The 27,096-nt window shown below is 38.0% G+C and overlaps 1 protein-coding gene across 9 annotated transcripts in view; it reads right to left on the bottom strand.

The window, feature by feature from the left end:
• Positions 1-3,025: 3,025 nt before the first annotated feature.
• ATP8B4 (ATPase phospholipid transporting 8B4 (putative)) overlaps positions 3,026-27,096 on the bottom strand; it is a 257,966-nt gene continuing 233,895 nt past the window's right edge. For 7 of the 9 annotated variants that reach the window (XM_059181516.1, XM_059181517.1, XM_059181509.1 and 4 more), the window contains 6 exons: positions 21,930-22,013; positions 19,181-19,426; positions 10,773-10,911; positions 7,751-7,881; positions 5,808-6,085; positions 3,026-3,219 (listed from right to left, as the gene is read on the bottom strand). In XM_059181516.1, the coding sequence (XP_059037499.1) occupies positions 3,210-3,219; positions 5,808-6,085; positions 7,751-7,881; positions 10,773-10,911; positions 19,181-19,426; positions 21,930-22,013 (888 nt within the window). In that variant the 3' untranslated portion in view covers positions 3,026-3,209. Of the gene's footprint in view, positions 3,220-3,823; positions 6,086-7,750; positions 7,882-10,772; positions 10,912-19,180; positions 19,427-21,929; positions 22,014-27,096 lie in introns of those variants that run through there. The other 2 variants (XM_059181515.1, XR_009355570.1) reach the window with 2 other exon arrangements.

Raw genomic sequence — 27,096 nt, forward strand, 5'->3', positions numbered from 1 at the left:
GGCCAAAATTAGCAAGACAGGAAACAACATGTGTTGGAGGGGATGTGGAGAAAGGGGAACCCTCTTATACTATTGGTGGGAATGCAAGTTGGTGCAGCCACTTGGGAGAACAGTGTGGAGATTCCTCAAGAAATTAAAAATAGAACTTCCCTATGACTCTGCAATTGCACTCCTGGGTATTTACCCCAAAGATACAGATGGAGTGAAAAGAAGGGCCATCTGTACCCCAATGTTTATAGCAGCAATGGCCACCATCGCCAAACTGTGGAAAGAACCAAGATGCCCTTCAACAGACGAATGGATAAGGAAGATGTGGTCCATATACACTATGGAGTATTATGCCTCCATTAGAAAGGACAAATACCCAACTTTTGTAGAAACATGGACGGGACTGGAAGAGATTATACTGAGTGAAATAAGTCAAGCAGAGAGAGTCAAGTATCATATGGTTTCACTTATTTGTGGAGCATAACAAATAGCATGGAGGACATGGGGAGATAGAGAGGAGAAGGGAGTTGGGGGAAATTGGAAGGGGAGGTGAACCATGAGAGACTATGGACTCTGAGAAACAATCTGGGGGTTTTGAAGGGTCGGGGGTGGGAGGTCGGGGTACCAGGTAGTGGGTATTATAGAGGGCACGGATTGCATGGAGCACTGGGTGTGGTACAAAAACAATGAATACTGTTATGCTGAAAATAAATTTTAAAAAAAATTTAAAAAAAAAAGGATGTGGAGAAAAAGCAACCCTCTTCCACTGTTGGTGGGAATGCAAATTGGCATAGCCCCTGTGGAAAACAGTAGCGAGTTTCCTCAAATATTTAAAAATAAAACTCCCCTGCAATCCAATAATTGCCCTACTGGGTATTTAACTGAAAAATATAAAAACACTAATCCAAAGGGATATACACACCTATGTTTATACCAGTCTTATCTAGAATAGCCAAATGAAAGAAGCAGCCCAAGTATTCATTAGTACATGAATGGATAAAGAAGACGTGGTACACACACACACACACACACACACACACACACACACCTACATTGGAATATTACTCTCCTATAAAAAGAAATCTTGACATTTGCAACTGCATGGAAAGAGCTAGAGAGTATAATGCTAAGTGTGAAAAGTCAAAGGAAGACTAAATACCATATGATTTCATGCATACATAGAATTTAAGAAAACCAGCTAGCAAAGAGATAAAAAGAGAGGAAGAAATAAACTCAACTGTAGTGAACAAACCAATGGTTAAAGGAGGGGATTTAGGAGGGGAATGGGTCAAATAGGTGATGGGGATGAAGGAGTGCGCTTGTGATGAGCACCAGGTATTGCATGAAATTGCTGAATCACATTATATGCTTGAAACTAATATAGTGCTGTATGCAAAGTATACTGGAATGAAAATAAAAATTAATAAAAATAAATAGAATTACCATATAACCCAGTAATTTCACTACTGGATATTTACCCAAAGTATATGAAAAACTAATCTGAGAAGATATATGCACCTCTATGTTTCTTTACATTATTATTACATTATTTACAATAACCAAACTATGGAATCAGCCCACATGTATATTGATAGATGAACAGAGAAGTGTGTGTGTATATACACACACACACAAAAGAATATTATTCAGCCATAAAAAATAATGAAATCTTGCCATTTTCAACTCCATGGATTGAAAGGGTAGAGGCTGTCAAGTCAAATAAGTCAAAGACAAAACACCATATGATTTTACTAATATGTGGAATGTATGAAACTAAGAAAAAAAAAAGATAAACCATAAAACAACTCTTAACTATAGAAACAAATTGATGGTTACCAGAGGGAGGGTGGCAGGGAGAGAGAATGGGTGAAATAGGTGATGGGGGTTAAGAGCACACTTAGGATGATGAGCACTGAGTAATGTACAGAATTGTTGAATCACTATATTGTACACCTGAAACTAATATAACACTGAGGTTTAAGTATACTACAATTAAAGTAATAAGGAAAACAAAACAAACAAACAAACAAAATAACCATGAATATCCTGACCACTTCACAGGGTTGTAAGACTCAAAAAATCCAATTTGTGTAGGTATACACACTGGTACATAAAGTGAAACATTTCAGCTGGTGCATAAACATAAAGGTTCTACATAACTATGAAGGAACGTACTCCAGCTCTGTTGTTTTACCTTGAATCCTAAGGAAGCAGAATCCCAAAGAATCCCCTTTAAGCTTAGGAACAAGGTAGAGGGGACTTTCAAATGGCCCTCTTCTTACTGAGCATGAGTAGTTTACCATGTTTCTGTATACTTTTGATATTTAAAGTGGCAGAGAGGAAAAGTGAATGTGGTTATAAGAACTTAGTGAATCCTTAGAGAGAAACTGAGTGTGTTCAACTGACCCACGCAAAACACAACTATAGTGTTTAGCGCCTCTGTGGTGAACTAACAGAGACCTGAAGACATTAGGACTCCTAGGGCTGTTCTAGAGAAACACAAACCAGTACAAGACCCAAGTCTTGCACTCAAGAGAGCATCTAGCCTAATCTTCAATCTCTCTCTCTCCTCTCTCTTTCCAATTAAAAACATTTGCAAATATGCTGTAGGCAATACAGGTAAGCACAGGGGTGCCTGGGTAGCTCAGTGGGTTAAAGCCTCTGCCCAGAGGCTTGGGATCAAGCCCTGCATCCGGCTCTCTGCTCGGCAGGGAGCCTGCTTCCCATCACCCCTTCTCTTTGCCTGTCTCTCTGCCTGCTTATGATCTCTGTCTGTCAAATAAATAAAATCTTAAAAAAAAAAAAAAAGATGAAAAAAACAGCTCATATAGTGGGTGACCATACTGCCCCCTTCATCCATCGATGGATTGGGAGACTAAGGCCTGGACAAGTCAGGTGGAGTCAGGGGGAAGCCCCACTTCACACAAATCAGTGGTGTTAGTGTAAGAAAAAGCCAGAGTTCTTGGCCCCCTTTCAGATAAAATTTTCTTGGTCTCACACCAACTATAAAGGAGGTTTTAGTATTCACTTGTCAATCTCAAATACAATCTAATTTTATTCTCTAAGGAATTAAATTTATTTTTCAGGAAGTCATATCACCTTAAGAGGGAAATAACAAGAGACCCTGTTCTCCCTTCCTTCTTCCTTCCCTTCACCCCTTTCTTCCACTCTTGCTTTATGGCTCTTGTTTTCTTCAACCCTCTCTCTTCTTTCCTTCATAGTTATGTATACCTGTAAGCAGAGGACAGACACGACAGCAGATTTAAGTCAAGGAAGTATGATTTTCAATGGCCTATGAGAGCTCAAAACTTGGGACTGAGACTTTAAAACAGCAGGCTATCAACTTCAGTCCTGAATCTAGAAAGTTTTTTTTTTTTTCCAGATAATCTGATAACATCTATGTAAAATTAAATTTTTATTATTCCCCAGTATATCACCATCATCTCCCACTCCTCAGGCTCTTTATCTTCAGGTTATAAGTAATCCCTGGCACTTGGAAATGAATGATCTCGTAATGGGTGTGGCAGTTTATTTGGACCTCATGGGGCCAAAGTAAACTGATTATGTGTTTTTCTCACAATCATCCACATTATCTGTTTTTAAACAGCCTTCTTTAATTTGAACTGAAATTGCAAACTTAGACCATTCCTAATCTTTCCCATTCCTAACTCAGAGGTCCAATCAGTTCATTTGATTCTTGACCCTGATCCTAAGAATGATACGCGTTTTCCTCTGACATGTAAAGGAGAGGGGAAAAAAAAAAATCAGTTGACAATGTGAAAAAAATCTCCCCCATGAGTTCCCAATAAAGAACATACACAACATCAAACACCAATAGTGCAAAACATTTATGAATTTGTTCAGATCTTTCAAAAATGTTACAAAAAGCAAGCAAACAGTGAAACTAATGACAAGCTTGACACTAGTCAAGAAAACTAGTATCTGGGTAAGTCCATGCAGGCATGTGGGGAAAGGGAACCTCTGAGTATTTACTATGATTAGAACACTGTATTAGGGTCTTTTACGTATATCTTATTTGATCCCATTCAGGAAAAAATTATCCTGGACTAAGAGAGTATGACCCAAAAAACCCTAACAAAACAAAACAAGAACAACAAAAAGAAAAAACAGATTGTGTCATCATGCTAGCCTGTTATCCATCAAACTCACCCAAGGGCCATCTGACTCTCTTGGGAAAGATAACTTGAGTAATAATTCAATAGAGACCAGATTAGGGACCTTGTGAAGTTAGAGGTTGACTTACAGAAAATTGATAAAGCATGATGACATTTTATTTGTATTTTCAGATAAGGAAATTTACCTCCAGGATGATAGTTTTATTTCTCTGTAGGATGCTAACCAGTTTTAATATCTTACTTTGCATTCTCATTTTATCAAGGTCTTTCCTACTGATTAAATTCCCATTCTTCACATTCTCTTCAAATTGCTGTTATTCTGATGATGAGTTAAGTGGAACTACATTCATAGGAGAATTACATTTTCAATGATTTAAGAATTTATGCTTTGAGAATTATATTTTCAATGATTTAAGAATTTATGTTTTGATAATCCTCAAAACAACCACATGAGGTAGGTAGTATATCCTCATTTACAGAGGAAGAAAGGAGTCTCCAAGGAGGCACATTACCTGCCCAAGGTTATAGAGGTAAGAAGTAATAGAGCTAGAGTCTGAACACAAATCTGCCTGAATTCTTTTACAGGAGCTAAACTGGTGACTCACATGTGAACTGAAAATCTGCAGTGGAGCATCTCCAGAAACTAACCTTATCTACATGTGTTTATGTTTGAATTATAAACATGACAGCTAAGTATCAAAAGAAACTAACTAGGAAAGACCTAAGTCTGAGTATTTAAATAGTAATTGAAAAGGTTGTTTATTAATTTGTTAGGTTTCAAATCTAAGCTTTTTAAAATTGGAAATGTTGAAAATATTTACCCATAAAATATTTGGAATATTATCATTAAAATGTGAAATTCCTATGCTATGCTGGTTTCATTAACAGTTCTGCATGATGCAGAGTAAGTTACTCCTGAGGTTGTCATAAAAACCATTGAAAAGTGTTTGGAATACTTAATAGAGAGCCTCTCTTGGATTTCTGAACATGTCCCTGAGAGCTTTGTGAATACATTTCACTAAATTCCCAGCTTATCCCACTGTTAAGATGCTCCAATCTACTTTGTCTATAGACCACTGAAAAAAATGAGGAACACCAACATGTTTTTCTATTCTTCAGACCATGAAGGTGAAGTGTTGTCCTGGGTAAACACACAGGTACGTAGATACCAAGACTAGAGAGTCACAAGCTGCTCTTAGTCTGAAAGCACCATACTATATGTTGTACATCTTAAAAATGTATCTTGGGAAAGGTTGATCTTACATTTGTTTAATCCATCAAGAGGCATGCTGTTCACACCTGGGATATATACCTTCTAAATACCTCCTAATAATTGTATATCCTTTTTATCCACTTGAAGATCCGTTCAATATATGTGCAGATTTACAAGTTTTTCTCCATAAATAAGATCCTAAAGTTTAGGTCAGTTGGTTCCTAGGCTGATGAAAATTTCTGTGTTGTAAGGTCTTTACACGGCAAATCATGACTTAGTGACCATCTGGCCTGGTTTCCCATAAAGTGTACCCCTATTTCATGGGTACTGACAGCTGTCTGCCACAGAGTTAAGTAAAGTGAGGCAATCTGTCCCACCCAAGCCCCTGACCCCAAATTTTGGAGCCAGCTGAATTTCAGTTTCAGCTGAAGTGAAAAGTCACTATGTGGTTCAAATCCATCTTGACTCACAGTTTCACTGTTTTATCCTGGCTAAAGCAGCTCACTGTGTCTGTGGTTTTCTTACAGAAATTTTCAATCCAGCTAGTGCTATTATAGAGTGTCTTTTCCAACCCTGATGTCAGGGGTGGATTTTTAGCTCGCATATTTTTTCCAGATGTGATAAGCTCTCCGTAGCCCTCTTGGTGAGCAAAAGCATATCCAGATCTTCTTGAGCTTGATCTGCGAGTCTGAGGCCTTCGGCTACGTAAGGGTCTTGCCTTCTTTTGAGCCTTTTGCTTCTGACGGATCTGGAGAGAAAGGAGACACAGAGTGAGATTATACATCTAAATGACACATTATAGGCCCTGGGCTACTTTTTGAAGAGAAAGCTCTTTCAGTAGAAACATCAACAATAACAAAATACTCAACTTCATTGTAAAAAGAAAGCATTTCACAGAAAAAAGAATTTCCACCCAAAAGATTACATGGAGCCTGATCAGTTTTCATACTACCAGGAGACTATTAAATAAGAAAGAAGTGTTAAGACAAGTTTCATTGCTGTGTTCTTCTTATGCATCCATCTTAAATTAATAGGAACGTATTTTTGTACAGAAGACTTTTCTAATATGCAGTATCCAAACACAGTCAGTATAACAATCTATAGTCCTATTCTCCCAAAATAGGCCTTTTCCCTCTAAAGGGAAATTCTCAAGATCCAATTAGACTAAGAGAAGATTTAGATAATGAGAGACATGAATTCTCAACTCTTGTGATAGGTCAGTATACCATGATATTTTCAGAGTTTTGATATCTTTTGGATTTTTTTTTGTAGCCCTTTGAAGAACTTAACATCATGTGGATGGGTTTCCAATATTTATTTCATTTCCCTGTAAAGAATGAAGAGAAAAATATCCAAGGTTTGGTGCAAGCTGCCTTGTTCTCTGATTTGGCTGATCTCTTAGAATCTGACTTTCATGTCTGGAGAAAGCCAGTACAAGCAGAAGATCATGATCTGGAAGAAATGAGCATCATCTTCCTTCCTTCAGCTCATCCATCATTTTCTAGGTTTACGTCAGAATGAGCTCACGGAGCCAAAAGGAAAGGACAGACCTAACAGGGGAATCTGTGAATCATTTCAGAAGGAATCTTCACATGCTCTGGCCTCAGAATGGGGGGGATATCCTGGTAAGGGAAGTTCTGCTTCAGTCCCTCTCAATATAATTGGCCTGGTCACTCACCCCACCAGTGTTTGCCCCGTCTTATGATGCAACCACAAATGTGCGTCTCCCCTTTCTTTCTCTTTTTCTCTATCTGGGTCCTGACTTAACTTGATATTATCTTGCTTCTACTACTCCTCTCATGAAATATGTATTATTAATCCCTTGGTTTAAGAATTTCTACAATCTGTTCTGTTTTCCTTTCAACTTTGTATTTTTCAATCCAGTCGTGTTGCTGTTCCCTTTCTGAATCTGTTCGGAAGGTAGCATCTCCTTATGTTTCTAAATCTGCTACCACACTTCTGTAAAAACTGAGTCCCTTCACCTCATACCTTATCTCTCTTTTACTCTATCCTTTACTTGCCCTCATCTCAATAACTTTCCTTATATTTTGCCTTTACCTTAGAATAGCTGTCCAAAATGCTACCAGCTTTTTTAAGAGTCAAGTTTGAGAAGTGTTCAACTTAATTTGTAATTCATGACTCTCCACCCACATTTAGTCTAGACATTTACCTTCATTAACATTCATAAAGCTACTATATTCATATATATATATATATATATATATATATATATATATATATATATGTAATATGGACGGTTCCATCTACTGGTAAGTGATGCTGTATATACCTGTGGGTGTTCCCACTGGGAAGTTCATTAATCCTTTCCTGAGCTTCCAAATCAAGCAGAGAAGGATATGATTCCAAGACCCAAGAATCAGCCCCTCAAGTACTTACGAGCACTGCAACATACCTGGTCACTCAGGGTTGGGCATAAATCCATCTTCAAAAATCTGACTATCACCACAGGCACAACTGAAGCCACTGTTGTTAAGAGAATAACAAGCCAGATGCACTTCTGGGTCAAAGAATGTCGTACATTTCCTATTATTAAGAAAAAAATAGACATAATTATACAAAACATATTGAGTTCTTGAATAGATCGGTTCCTTGTCTATTCCCATAAGGTCTTTTGTGAAATGGTGAGGTTTGGGCTACCTAGGGAGAACCACTAGGTGTCTTCCCCAGTATGTATTATGTTCAGAGGTGATGAGAAGGCAAGAGTGGTATGATCACCACACTTGGGAACTGCTTCATGGCACAATCACTTGGAGATAGCCGATCAGAGCCAAGTGTTCTCCAATCCAGACTCAGTCCAGCTTCACTCATGAAGGAGATTCTCTCGTGGAGACTCAAGGTTCCTCAACTACAAAGGAGCCCTTATTTTTGAAAAGTACATTTGCTCTTAGAGATTCTTGAATAAAACTGCCATATCAAAACTACACAATATATGTGTGGGGTCCAGGCACAATCTTAATACCTCTGGTGATGGGAGAGCTTTACCTAAAATGGGCCAACCTTAATAATTCAGGTGGTAGCCTCAGAAAACCTGCCTCAAAGGACTTGCTGATCTCTCTGACACTCACTTGGTTCTGAGGAACTCAAGATTCCATGGAGCTCAGAGATGCTCTTGGGTTTGTGAAAAGAGCATTCCTCTCACTGGCAGACTGTGAATGCAGCCATCCAACATGCTAGTGCAATACTGTAGTGAAACTCCTTCCCAAGTCTGAAGCCAGTTTTCTTACTTTATACTCACACCTCATATAGAGATGTTTGTTTAAACGAAACAATGATGGTCAGTTAAGCAGACAGTCAAATTCTACAGGAACATGCCAACCCTGTTTATATGCTTAAAATAAACTTTTGTCCCTGTTGGTTTTCTAGGGATTTGCCACAATACCTTCAATTATCTAGGTCCCCTCTCCCAAAGCTAAAGTGTCAACACCATTTGAATGTGTTTTGGGTATGAAGGCTTGACTACTGATTGGTATGTCTGCATTTTCTGGCTTTGGAGGATAGAATTTGCCCAACAGTAGATTACAGTTGCCTGGGCAGAAACAAACTTGACTCAATAAATTAAATGTCTCTTTGAGCTCCTTGAAGCTTAGTATCCCCAGGCATAACTGGGAAAACAAGCTTCACTTTAAAACCACACTCCTGCTTGCTGCTGGCTACTAAGGAAAATTTTTTTTTCTTAAACACCAATGTTGATCTAACTTTTGAGAATTCTCATTGGAGTTCAGTAATTAATTCCTGTAATGGCATGTGCTTAGCTGGAGAGAGTGGTCCCCACATGAACTACTTTCTCCAGTTGAGGCATTCCAGGCTCATTATGCCTGTTAAAATGATCTCTTAGGAATAGAAGTCTTCTAGCCAATGCACTGAACTTTCAGATTTGGAAACCAAAAGAAAAAAAAATGGAAGAAAATAAGAAGAAAAAAGGAAGGAAAAAAACCCCTAGAAATAGTTAAAGGTCATTCTTTTGTAATATGCGTATTCTTACTCATAACCATCATGTTTCTACATGGCTGCAATCTTTTGGCAAATAAAGTATTAATGTTACATATTAAGTAAGAATGGCGCAATTTAAAGATTTCCATGTACATTCAAAGCAAGGCAAATGATGAAGAACAACATTATCAAGTATATGTGTACATTTAATTGGAATTACAATTTCGGGTGTCTTTGCATCAGTGGAAATGTATAACCTTGTAGTTGCTCTTATTTTGCCTTCTACATAAATCAGTTGTCTAAGAAATATTTTGCTGGATTTCTTAGACTAAATTCCTTAACTAGTGGATGCAAATCTCAGTCTCACCTGATAAAGATCAAGAAGGTTGATAATGTACATCTCTCTTTTCCAGTTTGCTGGGATGAACTGAGAAATACCACTGTTACCAACTTATCTCACACATATTAGAGATTTCAAAACTTCTGAGAAAGTATATTAATAGCCTCATTGTGTAGTAAAGCTCAGTGGCCCTCTGGGAATCATTTTGAAATGTGGAATACAATGATGGTATACTCCACAGATAGACCAGATGTACATTCTTTGTTGTATTATAGAATCTCAGGGTTTTAAGTTATTTTTGGAGTTCCTGTGCTCCCCATCTGCTGTTCAAATCAGTCTGCAGTGTTACCAACCAGTATAATCAAGACACAGTTGCTTGAATCAACATCATCATCATCATCACCATCATTATGGTTACCATTTACTGAAAAAGTACGATGTACCAGGCTACATGCTAAGCATTTTATATACATTGTCTCATGTAACCCTCACATTTCCTCTGAAAATAGAAACTATTTTCTATTAATATCTCCAGTTTAGAATTTAGACATCAAGACATGAAAAGAAAAAGAAATCTGCCCAAGGTCACCCAGCATTTAAGTGGCAGAGCTGACACCTGAGCTCTGTCTAACTACAAAGGCTCCTCTTTGTGCCCCTTATGGACTAATGTCCAGCAATTCTTAGAGTGCTCAAAATTATACGTAATTTCTTTCCTATCTAAATGCAAGTAAGTTCTACAGGTGAACTTTGGCAGTGATAGTGGTGATAATGTGGGATCAAAGGAAGAACCCAAGACTTCTTTCTCTTCCTTCTGTTATACATGAACTCTTTTTTACAGGCCTTCAGGTAGCCCTGATCTATGTGCTATGTCTCTTGTTTGCAAAGGGACAATCTATTACATCTGGGCTGTTGGGAACCTATAAGCAGCTATCACAGTGATTCTTCTACATCTGGCAGGGACAGCAGAAACTCATCTTTTGGAGCTCTTCTCAAGCCTGAAAGACTTCAGATGCCTGGCTCCATCCATTTCTAGAGAAAAGATTATTTTTCATCCCTAGTCCCACCCAACACAGAAAATAAATTACACAGAAAAATAAATAACAGCATGATACCAGGCCCCCATAGGTAATAGGACGCAACTTACCAACAAATGGAAACTGGTTTGGGAAGATGCCAAAGATGCCATTACTGTGCATCGTAAATAAAATGGAGAAATAAGTGGCAATGCTGCCCCAGATGAAGACGTGATTAATGACAGTCCAGTAACTGGTATCCAAGGCTATCTGTAAACGAAGTCAAATGCAAGGGGAGGTCTTTGAGGATTAGAAGAGAACCATTTTACAGAGTGATGCGTTCCCGGAACTGCTCTGTGAAGAAATGCTTGCACATATCTACCAGCCAACCACAGGTACTCCTACTTCCTGCACCGCACTGGGAACTGACCTGATTACTTCTGGTAGACAACTGACTTTAGAAATCACATCTGCAAGCCATTATAGCTACCAAGGTCGAATCAGAATCAGGAGATAAAATGTTAACCTTTTACGTGAGAAATAAGAAAACAGAATGATTTCTACTTTCAAAGTTCCTTTCCTGGAAACTTATAAACCTCCAGGACTTTCCAAATTGCTCTTAAAGCATTTCTGTTGGGGGAAAAAAAAATCTTCAGTAGTGAACAAGTGCAACATTTTATAATCTGTACGTAAGTTTTCACATGACTATTTTACATGGGCATATTCTGTTTTACATCAATATTCTAACTCATTTGCTAATGCTTATTCTTAAATTATTTAATAACAAAAAAATCCTTAATCCTCTTTTGTCATAGAATTCAGAAGCAAGGATTCATGGTGACCTGCGAGCTTGTTCACAAGCTCTTCTCTCTTCCAATAACTTGTGGCAACACAATAAAAAGGGCCTGCTACCAGGGAACCAAGGGTGCCACTGGCAAATATGAACCTTGAGTTTTCAGAGAAAAATAATTAGGTTCTGGAAACATTATTTGCATCTCTGGGGCCCAAATGATCCAAGTGAAGGTTTGCGCTTCTAGCAGAGTCTTCTTCAAGACCACAGATTTCTCACCTGCCTGAGGGGGGTCCAACTTAAACAGTAAATAGACTTTTCCCTGAATAGGGAGACACATTTCCACTTCCCACTTGAAGTTAAGTGTTTTTTAAAATCTTGTCCCATTAAAAAAATGTTGGCAGCCTTGGATATAAACTGCAGGGGTTATAAAAGGACAGCTTTTTTTTTCTCTCATGAGGCCTGAAAGCAGAGAGCCCTGCCATCTATCCTCTGCAAAGAGATGCTGGAGTTCCAGCTCATTTGGCTGCCAAGACATTAGGCCAAAATCTTCAACTGTACCTTCCACGACCTGTCAATTGATCATCAGCAAGAGATACCAACAGCCTGACCTGTATGGGTATGAGTACAAAAATCACAACCAATTAAACAGGATTCAGCTGGAAAAGAGAGAGAGAGAGAAGAAAAAGGAAGAAAAAAAAAAAAAGGTGGCTCCTATTGAGGCAGAACTAATGGAAAAGATAGACAAGCAATATAAGCAAATAATAATAATAATAATAATGAGAACTCTTAAGGGGATGCAATTAGATCACAGAAAAATAAAATTCTGGAATAAAAAAGCATTATTTCTGAATTTAAAAATTCAATAGAGAAACCAAATAAGAATAGTCACTGATGAGAACTGAATTAATATTCTGGAAAAAACAAATGGAAATAATCTCTCACAACACAGAGCAAAAACCTTGAAGAAATGGAAAAGATATGAGACATGGATGGCAAATCCAGAGATTACAGATCCATGGGCCTAACATATAAATAATGGCATCTTAGAGCAAAAGAAAGAAAGAAGTAACAATCAAAGAAATGACAGAAGAAAACTGCTCTGCTATTGTGAAGAAATAGCAAGATTTTCAGATGGAGAGGGCATTCTAAATCCTAGAAAAATTAAAGAAAAAAGTTACCTTCTAGTGATATTTGTGAAGCCCAAAGACAAAGAACACAGACCTCCAGAGAGAAAATATATTACTTAGAAAGGAAAGAGGATCAAGCTAAGTTCAAACCACTACAGCAAAACTGAGTATAAGCAGAACAACATTTACAAAACACCTAAAGCAAAAGTCTCTGACTCGAGAATCCCATGCCTACCCAATGTATCATTTAAATGGAAAGAAAAAAAAGAAAAGATTTGAGCTCAAAAGTATACTCAAAAGTATAACATTTATACACCCTTTCTGAAGAAACTACTCAAGGAAACTGCTCCAAATAAAAATTCAATTAGGACTAAGATTTCAAAAGCGTGGAAGACGAAGAGCATAAAAGTGATGGTGAGCAATGATTCTTAAAATTTGTGGTTGGCTATAAATGAGTAATAATGTGAAGATGAGCTATAGTATTAACTTACAAAAAAATCTTCAATGGTCAAAACATATGTTAAAGGAACATTTAATAACACAGTGGAACTATAATTCTAGATGATTAACATATAAGGGGGAATAGGAGCAGGGAGGAAGAAATAAGTAGATGCATCTCCAAAACTATTTAACTTGGAAATGGACAAGGGAAGGTGTGAACAAGATGCAATTTGGTGAAACATTTGGTGAAGGATATAGTTATTATTTAATTTTGGTATATTACTATGGAAATAGAGATTTAAGAGACTATGAACATGGGAGAAATCACTAGTAAAATGGGAATGTAAATAATAAGACTTGTAAATTATTTATGACTAATGAGATATTTAAAAATCATGATTCACAAACCTGTACCCCTGGGGATAAAAATATATGTTTATAAAAAATAAAAAATTAAAAAAAAATCATGATGCATCTGAGTATGAAAAGGAAAAAATGGAAATAAAGTAATCATAAAATAACATGAAAAGAACAAGATAAAATATATGTTACTACAATAAAAATGAGTAGTTTAACTGCCTTATCAAAGGAGAAAACCCAAAAGAATGAGATAAGCAATGAAAATGAAAGGGTGGGTCTAGATTACATCAGGTATATGCAGGCTAAGAAAAGCAACAGAAGTAAAACTAATATTAAAAAATAAAATTTAGTTAACATTTTATCATAAAAAAGATTAAAACTATAAATACTACAAATGACAATCCAGAACATCACATTGCAAATAACAGAGCCTCAAATTAAATAAAATCTCCTTAAAGTACAAGAACTTGGTAAGAATCGTAAGCACAAGGAAAAAATTTAATACACTTCTCTCAGTATCTGACAAGCATGGTGGTTCTCTGAAAATCTGTGGCTAACCTGGCATCCAGTCCTCAGTGTGATCAGAGCCAAGCTGTTAAGAGGTAGTAATCATGTTTTCACTACAAAAATGCAACCATATGGCTGGGTGTTGTTCCCAGAGGTGCTATGCTTGGCTGTGGTTCTCCCTGGTTCATTTGTCCTCCTGAAGATTCTGGAGCTTCTGCAACTATAATTCTTTTTGGAAAGTAATATAGCAAGATTAATGAAACTTAAAATATGCGTACTCTCGGACCTAGCAATAAAAAGAACAAAATACCATGTTTCATCCATCATCTCAGTAAAAGTGAGTTCTGACTCCAGAAATTTCATTTCTAGGAATTTATCTGTCAGTACATAAAATGTATATTCTAGTATATGCCTTGTAGCATTGTTTCGATAACAGCAACAACAAAAGAAACACCCTGGATGTCTATCAATAGAGGGCTGATGAATAAATTATTATATACCCATATTGTGAAATTCTGTGCAGCTCTTAAAAAGAGTAAGATAGCTCTGAATGTGTTGGTTTGGAAAGCTGTTCAGAGTATCTTGCTAAGTAAGAAAAGTATATTATAGAATAATATGCTAGCTATGCTGCCTTTTACTTGAATACATATGTGTGTGTCCCAAAGCAAAGAAAAAATATGGAAAGAGTTAAGCTATAGTAATCATAATAGTAGTTAACCAGGGTAACATGGGGAAGAAAAGGAAGGTGGTTCATTTTATTTTAAACACTTCTATAGTGTTTGAAATGTTAAAAGGAGCATTATATGATTCAAATAACAAAAAAAAAAAAAACTGATATTTTTTTAAAAATAGAGACTGCTAAAGTTTGGCCTATGGCATCAGCAGAACACATAAGATTTATAACTGTAATTATAGACCATGGAAATTTTATGGGGGTTGCTACCCCAATGACAAGTCAAGCTTAGACAGCGAGGAAAGGATATTAATGCTGCTGTCAAAGTGAGCTTATTCACAAACTCCTGAAACTTATTATTCTATATATTAAAGACAGAAGTTTCTGCTTGAAGCCAAAATTGTGGAGTTTTCATGGCTATAAACATTTATGAGCTCAGGTCTGAGAATTCTATGGTAAAGCAGACATTTTCAGGGCTTCTGAAAAATATAAGTGGAAGACTAAAATGACACTAACAGGGAATCTACATTCCTCAAGTTGAAGTTTTCACATTGAAAGAAGACCTGTGTGTAGGTGTCCCCTTGTGGAAGACAGAGGAGGACCATGAGTTCCCTGTAGCATCCCACTTCTCCCTATAAAGAAAGGAGGTTCACAGGGACTTGGAGTTGGAGACCTGAGATCAGAACTGTGTTCGAACGCTGGCCTGCCACTGTCAGTGTGATTTGAACTCTAACGAGTCTATTTTCTTATCTATAGTAATAGCATTTATGGTTCAGAGGACTAGGAAGAGGATTAAATGAAATAAGGGGATTATCTGAGAAATAATTCATTTGTATAGTAAATGCAACTAATGGGCACTATTGTTACTCTGAAAATCAGAAGCCCTGACAGAGGCAAGTGGGCCAAGTTTGCTTTTAGTAACTCTGAGCTCTCTTCTTTATTCTCCCAAAGATTCTCTTTTCCCCAAACCCCAGTGCGTCTAGCTTTAGGACTGCTTGCTTTTCTTTCTTCTCTTCTTTCTTTCTCTTTCTTTCTCTTCCTTCCTTCCTCCATCCTCCCTTCCTCCTCCTTCTTCTATACAGATAAGAAAGTACCTGATATCTTCCTTTATGTTCAGTCTAATCTTTGTTCTCATACGTCCTAAAATTTGCATTTTAACCAGTCTTACTGTAGAGTAAAAGACTTTGCTCCAGACCACATTGGAGTGGTCTGGGTTCCAACCTGGGATCAGGGACTCACTTTGTGACCTCAGACAAGTCACTTAACCTCTCTGAGCTTCATCTGTAAAAGGGGACAATAATACCTACTGAATAGTGACACTGAGAGGATTAAGTATAATTCACGGTATCATTCATAGTAGTGATGATGACACGGGTTTCTGAAGGCTCCCATCGAGGACAGGCCTGCTTTGGTAAGGGATAAGATGGGTATGCAATTAAGACAGGAGGGATAGTTGTGTACCTCAACCAAATTCTTCTCACTTCCTTTGTTCAACTTTCATCTCTCTCTTCATATCTTTCTGCCCATACATCCATTCAACAAAAATGGATTTGTGTCTGACACTGCAGTTTAAGTTGGAGCACAGCAGTAAACAAAGCATGCCACAACTTGGAAATTGGTGTCCATTCTCACTCATACCTACTCTGCTTCCAGACCTCCATCTCCAGCCTGGATCTCTCCTACATTGCCCTCTTGCCAAAAATGTCCTCCATCTCCTAGCCGATTCAGGACTCTCCAGCACTCAGAATTAATGACAGGGGGTATGGGTGAGGGGAGGGAGAAATCAGGTGGAGTAGAAATCTCTGGGACAGGAGTATGTGGATAAGATCTAGAGGACCTCAGTTTGTACATGGCGAAGAGGGGACAGCCACCCAATGGTGAGACCCAGCATCTCATCTTTACGAGTACAATTCCGTGTGTGCATCACTGCTTCCCAAGTGTGCCTACCTAACCCAAGCCCCTAATAATTGTGTTGTGGGAAATACTTGCTTCACGTTTTTCATGGAACACTCACAAATCCCTTTATTAAAAATCACTGACTCAGAAGATAAGACTACTGGGTCCTCGTCCTAAACTTGCAATGCAGTCACTCTGTGATCTAGGGCAAATCTTGGGCCCCCGTCTGATATATGAACTTTAAATTATACTGCTATGGTTTTAACATATGACAGCCAATTCTTTGAAATTCTGCTAAGAAATGGAGCTTAATTCTCCCCTTGAATGGAGAGGGCTAGATTTAGTGACTCACTTCTAATGAATAGAGTACAAAAGGGAAACGTGGTTTATAATGGAGAAACCTGAAAATCATCATCTTAACAAGTAACCAAGGTCACTGTCACCAGTAATAAGTCATGCTGATATCACATGATCCCTGACAGGATGTGACACCTTTTTGTGACTCTTCCCCCCAAATCCCCAATCTCAATTTATTCCTAAAGAAATATCAGACAAATCCAGAAACATTCTATAGAATATCTGACCACTGTTATTCAAAAGTGTCAAGGCCATGAAAGACAAGGAAAGACTGTAGAAAGTCAACTGCAGGAGATTAAGGAGGCATTACAACTAAATGCAATGTAGGACCCTGGAACCGACTAACGGTCAGTAATGGAAAAAGTGAGGAAATGTGAATTAAGTCTGTAGTTCAGTTAATAGTACTGTATCAATGCTATGTCTCCTTTTGTGAATAAACAATGTTTTTAAATTAGATTGTTTCTGTGGTCTCTCAATTTGTGAAAAAGGAGAAACGGAACTATGACATCCAACAGCAACCGTGTACTTTTTGAGGAAAGAGCTTCTAAATCTAAAATCAGTGTAAAAACACAGGACTGGCCTTGCTATGACAGCATATAATAAAATAAATTATGGACAAAGAAAAAGAGAAAAAGATACATAGGAATATCAACAAGGTTTTTTTAATTAAAAAGATAATGTTAACCAAAAATTATAGAATTAATTATGAAAAACAGTTTCTCTAAGGATGAATGTCCCTCATATCCTTTCCAGCTAATTTTTAAATCCTTACTTATATAGCAGATGATGTTAATGACAGTTTGAAGAATATTTCCCATTTGTTTCTTACTTCAGATATTGGTTTTTTATCTCAGTTACTGCCTTCCAAATGATTTCTTGGAGTACCAAGTAAGAAGCCTATCCTGGTGAATAAGCTGTTACCACTAAAGAGATGTCCCACAGCAGTCCTCCCCATCAGGAAGAGAATCCAGAGAACAGGAAATGTGCCTTTATGGCGAGGAGTAGATCACTTAATTCTCTAGGCTAGAAATATAACAGTATACACAGTTTGCTCAGGGATCAAAAGGCAAAAAACAAAACACATTGGAGTGTCTAGTATAACAGTAAGAACTATAAGAAACAATGGAACAATAGCTTCTTGTGAGGTGATATTCACCCTGTCCCAATAATAGACTATCAGAATGAATGTCTTAGCTATACAAGATGCTTTAAGTTACTCCATTATTTCCATCTTTGCCAGAGAATGAACATAGGGGAACTAGACATGGAGGGTTTGCAAAGCAACAGCATGCTTTATTTAGTTATAAGAGAGAAAAACAGAACTTTCTGAGTGGAGAAATCTGGTTCTGTTTTTGGATGCTACCTGTCTGATTCTGAATTATGAAATTCCAAGTTGTCAAGTGTTTGATAGCTTTGGTATAGGTTTAATAACATTCACTTAGACGGACCAAGGAATAGCAGAAATGTCCTTTAAAAGCAATATGTTTACATTGGTGGCATTTAATGCAATGTTTATTTTTGAGTCATGAAGAGAAAGTCTGGGGCTTAATGAGATTCTTTTTTGGAAATTACCAGCTAATACTTGTAAAAAACAGATTGTTTAAAGGATAGAAAAAGGACTGACCAAAGGCAATTTAAACTCTAAAAATGAAGTCCTTGACTGATATTTGCTCCTTCGAAAAAAAAGAAAAAAAGAAAGAAAACAAAGCAAAAGAAAAAAACAGGCCACATTGCCTACTGCATCCACCCAGAGGTACAGATTTTAATGATTAAGAAAGCTTTTGTGAACTCTAACTCAATATCAAATGGTTTTGCCTACCATTTTCATTAAGAAGGAAATAGAAACACTCAAAAAGCCCAGTGAGGTCAATGGCTCATCAAAAACATCCCTAGCAGTAGAGCTTCTCTGAATGTAAGGTTCAGATAGGTCAAAATATAACACTGAACTTCTTGAATAATTTCACAGATATGTATTACCAAATAAATTTTAAATCTCACTTTAATGCCTGGAAATTATTAAGTGATAGAAACCATGGGAAAGTTTCTCTCTGCCACTGTTGAAAACTTTTCTTTTCCAAACCCAAGAAAGAAGCAGTAGTTTAATCATTTCTCTTTATATACTACACTCCACCCCAAGAAGTAATTAATTGTGAGGTTTCTACTAACAGAGAGGTTATAGACACTAAATGCTAATTTATCACATCTGGTCATTTACATTAAAGCTTTCTGTTTCCATCTCAAAATGTGTAGTTAGAAAACTCCAAGATTCCTTTAGGGTTATTATTATTTTTTGCCCCAACAAATAGACAAAATCAGTCAACAAAGAAAACGAATTTTAAAAGTTGTAAAGCCATCAGGTTAAGACATTTTCAGCAACAGGATTACCTGCACACTGACCACAATGACCAAAGATGTAGCCATGGTAACTGCAAAAGACTGGTAGTCGGCTATGTGCTGCCCATCCTCTCCAGCCACATTGTAAAAGGCTCCATAGGGGATGAAGAAAAGGGCCAGCGAGGTGTAGATGCCATGTGCCATGCAGATGAAAAATTGACGCTTGTTAAACAGTAGGTTCAGCTGTCCAGGTTCGTAGAGCTGGGGATAGTCCATGCTGTTCTGGTCACTCACATCCTATCAACAGAGTTACTTCAGTGGAGGAGGTTTGAGGAGAAGTTGGAAAGGCCCTGAATTCCCCATCTCGGGAAAGAGCAAGTGCATTTCTAAGCATACCCTATAAACATGATTCATTAACTGTTTTCATTCCCATGATAACCCAGAAGATAATCAAATGATCCCAATTTCATTGAAGAGGAACTTGAGCCTCCAAGTGATACTCAGGAGAGATCATATAGCTTTTACAACAGAACCAGAATTTGCACCCAGATCGTTGGTTTCAGAATAAAGCTGCTTTCCTCTCCTCTCTTAAAGCTGCACTCATGTTCCCAGGATTCTAGTACATCCTATGCGCCCAATGGGGTCCAGGGATTAATTGCCAAGACAGGGAGTTGAAGCTGAACCTGAAGAGCTAAGTGTTCTGCCCAGTGAGAATTCTGATACCAGCTGTTCAGGACATAAAAACTGAAACAATGAGAAGGAAACTTTGGCCCCAAACAGGGTCCTGGGAGAAACTAAAACAGTGCTTCCCAAACTTAGTGTGCACACAAACCATTTAGGGAGCAAATGATGATTCAAAGGTTGGGGTTAGGGTCTGAAACAGCATTTCCAACCAGACCCAAAGTAATGCTTTGAGCATCAAAGCCAAATGCCCAAACCAAAAGGAGGCAAGGCCTGACCACTGAGGACATCAGAGGACCGGAAGTAGAGGGGAAGCAGCTAAATAAGGAGCAACACAGGCATCAACTCTGGGGACAGACCAAGTCCCACGTCCTGCTTGTGGCATGGCCATGGTCTTGTTGAATGGGGTCCCATGAAAAACATGAGTTCAAACCTGAGTTCAAACCACAGTTCCACTGCTTAGCAGGTATATGGTTTTAAACTGGTTATGTAACCTGTTTGAACCTCAGTTTCCTTATCTCCAGACATGCAAACAACAGCTCCTCTCTCACAGGACCACATGATTAAGTTCATGTATTCAGGAGAGTTCTTGCCACTCCATAAGTAATAAATAACAGATGCTTCTATAAATAATAATACATGAAATAATGATGATGATAATAAATAATAATAGTGGTAACAGCAGAGCAATCTCAGAGTCATGTGGCCTGGTACTAGGCTGAATTCTGTCACACACTGGCTGTCTGGCTTTACAGCAATGACTTGAGCCTTGGTTTCCTCTTTATAAAATGAGTGGATCCTAGACGGTCATGGAGGCCTTGCAGCATCACATTCCATGACCATGTGATCAGTTTAGGGGCCAAGTTGACAAAGTGGAAAAGGACAGAGGCAGACACTCAACTAGATGGCAAAAAGGGGCCTTGTTATATATATATTTTTGAATTGCACAATAACCATCTTTTCCCAGAAACAGTCTTATTTTTATTACTCTATTCCACATTCTGGGCAGTTATGAAGCACCAAGAAAAGAAACACATAAACATGGGTACTTGGAAATCAATATGCTTAATCCTTTACATCAATGACTTTCAAGAGTTCATTACTTTTTTACAGAATTCCACAAAATATGTCATTAACAAGCTGCCCTTTTTACATAAAAGAAGTGAGACAACTAACTAACAAAGGCACAGAACAGGAGAGTGGAATGAGCTCATAACATGAAGATTTATATTTTGCAAAAGACAGCTAACTTTGGGCCAGAAAAATGAGGCCTAGCTAACAGGTCTAACAACAGTCTGGAGAAAATCTGGTCTCTTCAAATACACTTTCAAAAAATTTTTTAAAATAATACACTCTAATTGTGCCATGGAAACTCCTCTGGCTATCCTTCCACTTCCCCACAGGATGCCAGACATCTTCCCCCTTCCAGGAAGTACCTTCCAAGGCAATAAGTATGCCAAGGATCCACCATTTTGGTAACTGATTGTCTCCCCTCTCTCTTCCCAAGAATTCTGAGCTAGAAAAAAGACTGTGTCCTTCTCTCCGTCACTGTGGGGCTTCATATCTTCCTCTGCCATTGGCAGGGTATTCTACTGGCCTCTAGTTCTCATTCTGAGCTGTGCTGGCCAAGGATATTTCACCACAAATGCAGGCCCTCTGCCTCCCAATGATGAGTTCCATCATTTTCTATCTATCACTGCATGGTTCTCTGTATTCAGGGTTAATGCATCATTTCCCAGTGTTTGAATGACAAGGCACTAGTTCTGAGTCATATTAATAGGTGTTATATAAAAAATACATAAATAGAAGTATAGTCATATAAGCCTGGGAAATGCTGGACTAAAATGAAATTAGACCATTTCATGTAGGATATCTCAGAGGCCTTAGGGAAATAATGTGGGGTGTGAATCTCAAAGAGGAGGGTAGCCTAACTTTGACCAGAGAACCGTTTGGTGGGAGAAGGATCTGGAAGGGTTTTAGATCCATGCAATACCTGTTAAAACAACTGAACTTCTAGGACTCTTTCCATGATTTGTGCTTTCTCCTTAGAAGCTAAAAGCTACTAAAAAGCATCCAGAAAGCAAAATAAGTTATAAAGACAGAAAAAAAAAATACATACCTGGTCAAAAATGCCCATGGCTAAAACAGGCAATGATGTGTAGACAATGTTAAAAAGGGTAATAAACCACTGGTCATAAACAGTCTGAAAAGAAACAATATATCAGTGAGAAACACCATCCATGGAAGAGTATTCCTTTTTTAGGATTTTGGGTTAAATACCTGAAGAATGAAATACCCTACCACGGGGTTTTTGGCCTTCAATTTCCTGAGATGGGTGAGAGTTTGATATTAGATACAAACACCAGTTCTCCCCTAGGCTCTCTCTCTTATCAGCTTTGCTGTCTCATTGGAATACCAGATCCTCTAAACTTCAAATTTTTCATCTCTAAAATAAAACCATGCTCTCCAGTTGTAGTGGGATGAAAGGAGACCACATATGCAGAATACCCAACATGACACTAGACACATAGAAGGCCAAAAACCCCGTGGTAGGGTATTTCATTCTTCAGGTCTTCAGTGGCTTATATAGTTAATCCAATGATCTGATCTAAGTGACAAACAAAGAATCCACTAAAATCTTCAGAGGGAGATGCAGAAATGAACCTGTCAGCCCAACCCTGTGTTCAAATGGAGAGTTTTTTTCTTAGGAATTGATTTAAAGGAAAGTGGGCATGGAGCTAGTTGCTCAATACACTGGGTATAAACAAGTTAGACAATTAAAATATCCCCTAACACTTGTTTAGAGTATTTTCTTGCATGAGCCTCACTAAAAGCCAATGAGGCATATGAAACAGTTGTTATATCCCCATTTTGTTGGTAAGCACATAGAGATGTAGAAACAAAATGTAATAAATATTATAGAGCTTATCATATGCAAAGGCAAAAACTAAAACCTAGGTCTCTAGCTCCTAACTCAGTCTAGTCTACCATTCTGTCATCCATTCATCCATTTGTTCATTAAGTATTTGTCAAAAATCTGTGATGTGCCAGGTACTAGGTTTTAGGCAATGGTAATTTAACATGCTATAATCACATACAAACTCTTCATAAAATTTGCATTCTGTTGGTGGAAAAAAATAAGGAATTAATAATAAATATTTATATATCGATATATATATTTATATGAGTAAGTAAGTAGATAATAAATACTAGGGAGGAAATGTGGATAGGAAATGTCAGAGGATTGTAATTTTAATAAGGTGACTGGAGAAAAAGCTCACCAAGAAGTGACATTTGGAAAAGATCTACAGGATATAAGGGAACAAATTATCAAATTATGCAGCTTTCTGGGACAGAAGCACTGCATACTGCAAGTAGATCCCATGAGAAAATCCTGAGGAAAGAAAGCATCTGTTCAGAGAACAGCAGGGCAGCCCAACTGGCTATGTCAAAGGAATAAGGAATTGGATCCTATGTAGGTAACCATGGCTTATTCCCTAAGTGAAATGGGAAGACTCTAGAGAATTTTAAACAAAGGAGCAACCTGATTTATATTTTAGTAGAATCACCCTGGATACTTGCACTGAGAACAGACTGAAGAGGGGCCATGATGGAAGCTGAGGAACCAATTAGGAAGCTAACACAGTAGCCAAATGGAAGAGAGGGGTGGCTGGGTCAAGTGACCAGCGGGCAGGTGTGCTGAATTCTGAATATATTCTGAAGGACATATTATTCTTAGAAAAGTTCTGAAAGCAATGAGGAATCTTAAACGCAAATGTTCCAAACAGAAGCTAAAGGTAGATTCCATATAGTTGTATAATTAAGGTAATCCATTAAATTATGTCCTGTGCATGTAGGTTATATCAAAAAGAAAATATTTTGGTGTCTTTATTGCTAAATCTTGATTTGGATTACCCTGTTTTCACTTCATTGTTTATTCTTAAAACGAGTGTATATTTGTTCAAGGAAAAGGGAAATGAAGGCCAGTTTTCTAATGCCAAATCTCAACCTAGACTGTTCTGTTGAAGTTTCACAGGTGGCTTTATTCAACAGTGAATAGACCAGGCACTGTGAAATACAATGATTATTGTATTCTGAGTAAAGTTAGCCCAATAGCAAGAAGTAAGGAAGTAAGGACATTCCTGCTGTCAATCATCTTGGGGGGAGTTCAATCTTAGGGCAGGGGAAAATATGAGAACAGAAAAGGGAAAAGGAAGAATGGGGTAGATGAGAGAGGGAAATTGTTTTCTCTTTTGTGTATCTCAGAATTGAGGTCTGGAATCCACATAAGAAAGATCTGCTCAACATCATTCTCTTTGAGGGTAGGTCAAAGCAAAGCAGAAAAGTTTAATTCTACCACCAATAAATAGCTGAGCTAGGATTTAGACAAGGCAGCAACATTAGGGACCATACTGTCAAGAGGAGTGGGCTTATGACTAAAAATAACCACTTCTAATAATCAGTTTTAAAGTTCTCTAATTGATAATTCCCTTTTATTTATTTATTTTTGTTTGTTTGTTTGTTTGTTTTTGACTTTTTTTTATTAATTTTTCATTTTTTATAAACATATATTTTTATCCCCAGGGGTACAGGTCTGTGAATCACCAGGTTTACACACTTCACAGCACTCACCAAAGCACATACCCTCCCCAATGTCCATAACCCCACTCCCCTTCTCCCAAACCCCCTCCCCCCAGCTACCCTCAGTTTGTTTTGTGAGATTAAGAGTCACTTATGGTTTGTCTCCCTCCCAATCCCATCTTGTTTCATTTATTCTTCTCCTACCCACTTAAGCCCCCATGTTGCATCACCACTTCCTCATATCAGGGAGATCATATGATAGTTGTCTTTCTCTGCTTGACTTATTTCACGAATATCATTCTTAATGGGGGAAAACTGAGAGCTTTTCCACTAAAGTCAGGAACACGGCAGGGATGTCCATTATCACTACTGCTATTCAACATAGTACTAGAAGTCCTAGCCTCAGCAGTCAGACAACAAAAAAAAATTAAAGGCAACCAAATCGGCAAGAAGAAGTCAAACTATCACTCTGCAAATGATATGATACTATATGTGGAAAACCCAAAAAACACCACTCCAAATCTGCTAGAACTTGTACAGGAATTCAGGAAAGTGTCAGGATATAAAATCAATGCACAGAAATCAGCTGCATTTTTTTACACCACCAAGACAGAAGAAAGAGAAATTAAAGAGTCAATCCCATTTACAATGGCACCCAAAACCATCAGATACCTAGGAATAAATCTAACCAAAGAGGGAAAAAATCTGTACTCAGAAAACTATAAAGTACTCATGAAAGAAACTGAGGAAGACATAAAGAAATGGGAAAATGTTCCATGCTCCTGGATTGGAAGAACAAATGTTGTGAAAATGTCTATTCTACCTAAAGCAATCTACATATCTAATGTAATCCCTAGCAAAATCCCATCCATTGTTTTCAAAGAAATGGAACAAATAATTCTAAAATTTATATGGAACCAGAAAAAACCTCAAATAGCCAGAGGAATATTGAAAAAGAAAGCCAAAGTTGGTGGCATCACAATTCCAGACTTCAAGCTCTATTACAAAGCTGTCATCAATAAGACAGTATGGCACTGGCACAAAAACAGACACATCGATCAATGGAACAGAATAGAGAGCCCAGAAATAGACCCTCAACTATGGCCAACTAGTCTTCAACAAAGCAGAAAATAATGTCCAATGGAAAAAAGACAGTCTCTTCAACAAATGGTGTTGGGAAAATTGGACAGCCACATGCAGAAAAATGAAATTGGACCATTTCCTTACACCACACATGAAAATAGACTCAAAATGCTTGAAGGACCTCAATGTGCGAAAGGAATCCATCAAAATCCTTGAGGAGAACACAGGCAGCAACCTCTTCGACCTCAGCCGCAGCAACTTCTTCCTAGGAACATCACCAAAGGCAAGGAAGCAAGGGCAAAAATGAACTACTGGGACTCCATCAAGATCAAAAGCTTTTGCACAGCAAAGGAAACAGTTAACAAAACCAAAAGACAACTGACAGAATGGGAGAAGATATTTGCAAATGACATATCAGATTAAGGGCTAGTATCCAAAATCTATAAAGAACTTATCAAACTCAACACCCAAAGAACAAGTAATCCAATCAAGAAATGGGCAGAAGACATGAACAGACATTTCTGCAAAGAAGACATCCAGATGGCCAACAGACACATGAAAAAGTGCTCCATATCACTCGACATCAGGGAAATGCAAATCAAAACCACAATGAGATACCACCTCACACCAGTCAGAATGGCTAAAATTAACAAGTCAGGAAATGACAGATGTTGGCGAGAATGTGGAGAAAGGGGAACCCTCCTACCTTGTTGGTGGGAATGCAACACTGGAGAACAGCATGGAAGTTCCTCAAAAAGTTGAAAATAGAGCTACCCTATGACCCAGCAATGGCACTACTGGGTATTTACCCTAAAGATACAAATGTAGTGATCCGAAGGGGCACATGCACCCAAATATTTATAGAAGCCATGTCCACAATAGCCAAACTATGGAAAGAACCTAGATGTCTATCAACAGATGAATGGATAAAGAAGATGTGGTGTATATATATATACAATGGAATACTATGCAGCCATCAAAAGAAATGAAATCTTGCCATTTATGATGAAATGGATGGAACTAGAGGGTATTATGCTTAGTGAAATAAGTCAATCGGAGAAAGACAACCATCATACGATCTCCCAGATATGAGGAAGTGGAAATGCAATGTGTGGGGGGGGGCGTTGGAGGGTAGGAAAAGAATAAGTGAAACAAGATGGGATCAGGAGGGAGACAAACCATAAGAGACTCTTAATGTCACAAAACAAACTGAGGGTTGCCGGGGTGGGGGTAGGGTGAGGGTGGTAGGGTTATGGACATTGGGGAGGGTATATGCTATGGTGAGTGCTGTGAAGTGTGTAAACCTGGTGATTCACAGACCGGTACCCCTGGGGCTAATAATACATTATATGTTAATTTAAAAAAATTTTTTTAAAGCATCAATGAACTAACAATCCAGTGGAAATTTGCCTGTTAAGATTAGGGAGAGAACTGGAACTTAGGAACTACTTCAAAGCCTAGGATAATGTTATCTTTCTCCAGAAACGGTTTACTTCCTTCTACCAGCTGCTGAGAATGGAATGAAGGCCTGACGATTTGGGGGCCAGCCAGCTGTCCTGCCATAGCACAGTTCGCTCTATTGCCAAGAGGCTTCCCTTGGGTCTCAGCCCAGAGTGGAATGT

Source organism: Mustela lutreola, chromosome 7, assembly GCF_030435805.1.
Source record: "Mustela lutreola isolate mMusLut2 chromosome 7, mMusLut2.pri, whole genome shotgun sequence".
Taxonomy (NCBI): domain Eukaryota; kingdom Metazoa; phylum Chordata; class Mammalia; order Carnivora; family Mustelidae; genus Mustela; species Mustela lutreola.